The 6,365-nt window shown below is 38.0% G+C and overlaps 1 protein-coding gene across 1 annotated transcript; it reads right to left on the reverse strand.

The window, feature by feature from the left end:
• Positions 1-5,117: 5,117 nt before the first annotated feature.
• On the reverse strand, positions 5,118-5,967 carry LOC124201648. Its single transcript, XM_046597811.1, has 3 exons — positions 5,553-5,967; positions 5,376-5,493; positions 5,118-5,309 (listed from the first exon to the last, which is right to left on the reverse strand). Exons 1-3 carry the CDS (start codon positions 5,627-5,629, stop codon positions 5,118-5,120), a joined length of 387 nt encoding a protein of 128 aa, XP_046453767.1. The 5' UTR covers positions 5,630-5,967.
• Between the last annotated feature and the right edge of the window lie 398 nt (positions 5,968-6,365).

Consider the following 6,365-nt stretch of genomic DNA (forward strand, 5'->3'; position numbering starts at 1 on the left):
CGTAAAAATTGAAGAATTCTGCATCTTTTGGCACTAAGAAAAAGATTTTAGCTTTATTTTTAGTATTTTTTGTATATTTTTGAAAACGCCGTATTTAACACGGCGCATAAGAGGGAAAACGGGTGTACTTAATAAAGTGAACTATACTGTAGCACCATGGGGGTTAATCCTACAACAACTTTGTGTGTGTAAAAAATGTAGATCATCATTAGATCAACTCAGGAGAAAAAGGAAAAAATCTAGCCCGTTCAGGTTAGTTCAGGTAGTATTTGCACTTTTTATAAGACGCGCAGAATGCACTGAAAAAAGGGGGGTGTACCTAATAGCTTGGTGGGTACTGTATGTATCTGCGAAAATAAAGATATATCTTTTGAACACTTGGCAACGCAGCAGCCAATGTCACATGAGACGCGAATCCACTCCCGCCTAACGGGTGTCTTTTGCCACTCTATCTGTCCCGCACTTTCGATCACCTTCATTGGCAGGCAGCTGCCAACTCAAGCTTTCGCGCTGTGAAATCGGTAGCTGCGTTTCCAAATGTCCAGAAAATGAAAGGACAAACTGCAAAGAAATATATCACTATCACTAGTCGAAGCCACCGCACCATGTTCAGGGTTGCAATCAGGGCAACAGGGATTACCTCAACTTTAGCTGCTTCCAATAGAGGCAACTTTGAAGCTAGAGCATTCGGTCCTCGATCAGACCTACCATTAAAATAGGTTGTTTGTGGTTCCGTTCCCTGGAAGTCGACTATATATCCCTGCAAAGGCCGATGTTTGAACCTTACGTCGCTAGACGTAAATGCAACTCCATCTGAAAATATGGAAATAAAAAAAAAGTATTAGCTGTAATTATAAGGTAAAAATAAACACTTGCCAGCTGTTATTGTTTGTTTGTTGACGAGTCTGATGTTCAGATTTCCGTTGACAACAGAAGTGACGATTCTGTCGGGACTTGATGTAGTACTCTTGATGAATTGGAACGCATCTACTTTTCTTGCGTTGAAAAGTTTTTTGTAGATTTCCATGTAGGCAGCAGTCTTCGCTGCAGTCTTGTTCCGTTCCACAGCGGTAACTCCAAATTCTTTTAGAAAAAAAGTAAGTAAGTAAGGTAAGTACATTTTAAAAAAAATTATCTTACTGATTTGTACAACGTTCACCGTCAGCTCTACTCCGTAGTCCTTCCCTAATTGAAACAAGTTGGTTTCCTCATCCCATCTTTCTTTGTGGATTTTGGCATCCAGGAGTGGTTGTACGACGTGGAGGTATACCCCACCCCCAGGAAGTAGGGCTTTTTTTACGTAACTTTGGTACCCTCCCAAATTGTGGCCAGGAAGAAAGTTCCTAATGTTAAAAAAATTTTAAAATTAGCTTCAAATAACTTATATTATTAAAAATAAAAAAAACTACCATTTTATGTATTGGGCTCTTATGAGAAATGATATGTAGCGGTTGAAGCAGGCTTATTTGACTTCTTCAAATGATCTCATTGTAGAAGTATGGTTGTTCGATTCATCACCTGAAAAATTTGAAAAACAAATAGAATTTAGTAAAAGAAATGAAGAAAATTGAAAAATTAAATTACCGTAATTATGAAGTTGAACACGAACTTTATCATATTCGTCAATGTCAATGTCAATGTCAATGTTCGATTTGATAAGATGTTCCAACTTCTTGCATTAGAAATACAAATAGCCTGTGGCTATTGGCCCGTGACATGGTTCTAAATGACATAAATAAAACGGATAAAGAAGCGGAACAATGCGGATGTTTTAGTCATACGAAAACTGTCAGTCGGAGAAAAACGCAATTACGCAAAGTGATAACAAGATTATTTACAAGTTCCATGTTCAGGTTGTCTTTTTATCTTTCTTCCATAACGTCAGAACGTCAATGTTTCTCTCGCTCTAATAATTTACCTTCTTTCTTTATCACACAATGTTTGCATACTGATCTTGAAATTAATACAATAAATTGAATTGAATTTACACGTCACATTCGTTACTCTTCGACATTGTCAACAGTCCATTCTGGTTAAAATCGGGATTAACTTTTTTAACGGAAATTGCAGATCCATTTCTTGAAACTTCTCCATACCCGATATCCCATTGAGCAGTGAGAAGTAGAAGATCGGATTTTTTTGAGTTTGGGGCTTTAAATCGATTTATAGTTTTCAAGTGACATCACGCTGTTTTGATCTTCAATTTGTTTTTCAATCCATTTATTGCTTCGAAGAATTTTTTATAATTTTTGAAGAGTAATGCTAATGATGAAGAGGCTGGTGTGATTTGCTTCCCACTAGCTCGCTCCATAAGAGTTGAAAATGCTCATCATGTTGGCAAACACTGGGTTTAATTCTTTGGTTTAGTTAATCTGCCCAATTCGACAAGGAATATTCATACCTTGGCCGTTTCACGTGCCAACTTATATTTCAGTAACTTGTATTTTCGAAGCCAAATTTTATTAGATTCTGCACAGTGGTTGAATTTTTTTGTGAAAAAATCTTCGATGCTTTTCCGGCGATCGTTGGTTTCTCTCCCACCATACGTACCAGGGTACTTTTTCTCCGTCGCATCTATATATAACATAAATGCATCAAATAGACTAAATATAGATATTTATTTATATATGTGTTAAACTACTGTACCTCGAATTTTCTGGAGTTCTTGCTCCGGCAAGGTAATGTCCATTTGATTGTCTTCACTTCCTGGGCGTTTTGTTGGCATCGATGTTTTTTTGTGGTAATGTGCATTTGCTTGTCTTCACTTCCTGGGCGTTTTGTTGGCATCGATGTTTTGTTGTGGAGTTCCCCAATTAGAGGGGAATACAGGCATTCTATGAGAGCTCCGATGACATCTCGCTCTCCTTTACGTTTTCCTTCATTAAGGACCTTTAGCGCCCTGATATCTTCAATGACCCCTCTGTCGATGGGAAATGCATCCTGAATATATTTAAAAAGAACTTAATTAAAATATGGTAACAATATATTTAATAAATTTGAAAATTGTACCTTCAATGCCTCTAACCCACTTTTTTCTCTTTTTGGTATTTCTCTTTCAGCAAGTGCAATCTCTTTTTGATAGAAATTAGCAAGATCAAGGCGCTGAACGGAAACGCATACGGAGGGCATCGTGCATGTGTTCGTCGTGGTGAATCAGTCTTCCCATCCGAAAATCAGATAATGAAACAACACATTAGATATGTTTGTCTCACTTATACGATATAAATGTAAACATATATTTAGGTGTCATACCTCAACTTCGGATTCAGCGGGAGAATTCTCGCGGTAGTCAGCAGCGGCGGAAGGAGGTTCGTCCGAGGAAGATTTCGAAGAAGACGATGAAATCAATCTCCTAGGTCGAATCTTTCTTCGTACCTTTGGTATCTTTGGTACCGTACCTAAGAGCGCTGGCGATTTCTCGCTCTCCTTGCTCTTTTCCTTCATAAAAGAATTTCAGCACCTTAAGATCTTTAATGACACCTCTGTTGATGGGGAATGCATCCTAAATATGTAAAAAAAAGGAGTTACTTGAAATATGTTAACAATACATATAATAAATTTGAAAATTGTACCTGTAACGCTTGTAATCCTCCTTTTCCATCCTTTGTTTCCTCATTTTTCACTTCATTTTCCAATCTTGTTATTTCTTCACGATTCAATTTGGCCATGTTTAGGCGCGGAACCAAAACGCGTACGGAGCGCATCTGTTGATGGTGGTGGAGATCCGGCAGCAACGTTGCCAAAAAAATTTCTTGGTCTTTTCCGACAATGTACATGTGTGCCACCTTACAATTGTTGTAGCTATTCGGATAGTGTTTCTCAAATAGCTTTTCAAATTTTCCTTGTTGTGGTTTGTTTTGTTTGTTAGAGATGGGTGCACTGCCTCCCAATTTAAAGTTACCTTAACTCGTGAAGAATTGCGTGATGTAGAACAATGAAGTGAACTCAAACATTGGTGACAGCAAAACCTACTTTTGTGAACTACCAGAACCAGACACAATGTTTGTCTGATATAGGAAGAATTCCAATCTCCAATCTACACTTATTGAAGACTGGTACTGGATTACTTGCTGAAGATTCAACGGAGAAAAAAAGTTGAGTAAACTTTTATCTTCAACATCTTCTACTGACAATCTCTTAGAACTTAAACAACAAGATTATTATTAAGTAAGGCTTTGGCAAGTAATGTTTTGTTTGTTTAAGTTAAGAACAACTCTTCATGTGATGTGGGTGCTGCTGGCATGAAAAATTTAAGTGGCAATTAACGCCAAGATCAACACAATAGCTTTCAATTGATGATGGAGTTTATCCATGAGCTGTACGTTAAATACAATGTTTTTTTTCGTCATCACAAATTCATTCCACGTAGTATTTGCTTTGTAGGGTAATACAGGATTAAAAATCGAAAACGTTTTAGAAATGAAGTAACTGTTGGTTTGTCACCACACGTGCTGCAGTGCTGCTCATACGAATAATTCCAAAAAACCTCTTAAAAAAATGAAATTTTTACCACTGTATAGTCTTGGTTTAATTTTACAGTAAGACGTACTTGTAACCAGACTTCAGTAAAAAATTAACTAAATCAATATGGTCTTTTCAATCCATTCATCGTTGTTGAGGATCAAAATGGTTCATACACTCCAGGAGATATCTTATTACGTTTAATCTGATGTTTCAGGTGGTCGTTTGGGAAGCCAGAGATATAGGACCGGTCAAAATAGGCCCCGATAAAATAGACCCGGCAAATAGGACCGGACGAAATAGGACCCTTCGAAATAGGCCCACTTTAAATTTTTTTAAAGCGGTCCTATTACTCCGTCAAAGTGGGCCTTTTTCTTCCTTTTATTTTCTAAGTTCCATGAGGAACTCTAAAATAAATTCTCGAAAATTCTCAAATAAATTCGAAATTCTCCATCTGAGAAGGCGAATTGTTCTGCGATACTTCCGCCACCGTTTATATTTTTTGCCGTAGCTCAAACCGTGATGAGTGAAATTCACACATTGCCGTTTCATTTTTCACATGTTAGGTTTTTTATGAAATATTCCCCTTCATCTTAACTGTAAAATTGATTTGTTACTCTCATTAATGAGATTTTAGGTTATTCTCATGTATTTTTTTATGATTTGTCATTAGATTTTTTCCGTAAGAGACGGTTCTGGGCCCACCTCTCTAATCGCGCCAGTGTACCCAGGTGCACTAGGTTCGCCTTCAGGTCCAACGGGGCCTGGGCCGCCAGGGTAACCAGGAGTTCCGGCAGGGACGGGAAGACCATCTTTGCCCGGTCTGCCTTGTTCACCAGGTAGGCCCACTAAAAAGGAAATAAATTTAAATTTTGGTTAAATGTCAAATATATTCAATATTCAGTGCATATTACCGGCGTACAAAGGAACGCCAGGTCTGATATCTTTGCCAGGTGCACTAGGAGCACTGGGAAAACCGTCTTTTCCTGGGGCATCATTGTAGCCAGCAGAACCAGCAGGGAACCAGCAGCCCTTTGTAAAAAAACAAATGAAAAATGAATTAAGAACTTCTATATAAACAATTCTAGTACCTGAGGCACAGCAATCGTGCTTGAAGCAACAGAATAGCCTTCTTCACCAGGTACATCAGGTACACCACTAAGTCCATTTTCTCCTGGTTTTCCGGCAGGTCCGTATTCACAAATAATTCCGATTGGTTCAGTAGGGACTACTGGGGCAACTGGGAGGACTTGAACAGCAGTGTTGACTTGACCAGAAGTGACGACTTGACCAGTTGATAAATTGACCAATCACACAGAATATATGCTTCTTTCGGTATCTCGATGGGTGAACGTTGCAGACAGAATTTTGCCCAAATTTTGTTCTTCAAACTTTAATTCAAACTTCAAACTTCAAACTGGTATGCAAGTGGAGGCAGCTTCACGAATTCCTCTTCTATGATCTTGATTTATTCGACATTGTAAAGTTGATTGTTTCGATATTCGATATATTCGATATATTCGATAGTCGAAAAATTTAACGGGGTTAGCAGTAGAATTACCGATATGACCGACTTCACCGCGGTACCAATTATCATCATCTAGATATTGAAAAACGCACGCAGAGCCAACCTTCGGGTCTACAATTTAAGGATTGTTGTCATCTCCTATTACAAAAAGAAATATTACTTTTTAATATAATTGTTGTTTGCCTTGTAAAATTAATATTTTACTTCAATATACTGTGCCGAGTTTTGATCTTAGTTGGAACAGCTTTTCGGTCCACAGTGAGAAGGTAGAAATGCGACGGATTGTCTACATACACAACTTCTACATCTTGATGTACCAGAATATCAATTTGTTTCGGATAACGCAACTGCTGTATGTTGGAGAAAAAAAACTGAC

This window comes from Daphnia pulex, chromosome 9 (genome assembly GCF_021134715.1).
Source record: "Daphnia pulex isolate KAP4 chromosome 9, ASM2113471v1".
Lineage (NCBI taxonomy): Eukaryota > Metazoa > Arthropoda > Branchiopoda > Diplostraca > Daphniidae > Daphnia > Daphnia pulex.

Excerpts from the sequence above, each read along its gene's own strand:
- LOC124201648 (XM_046597811.1), bottom strand. The coding sequence starts at position 5,629 with ATGGACTTAGTGGTGTACCTGATGTACCTGGTGAAGAAGGCTATTCTG. Across the intron at positions 5,494-5,552 it reads GCACGATTGCTGTGCCTCAG|GGCTGCTGGTTCCCTGCTGG; the intron begins GTACTAGAATTG and ends TTTTTTACAAAG. Across the intron at positions 5,310-5,375 it reads TGGCGTTCCTTTGTACGCCG|TGGGCCTACCTGGTGAACAA; the intron begins GTAATATGCACT and ends TTTCCTTTTTAG.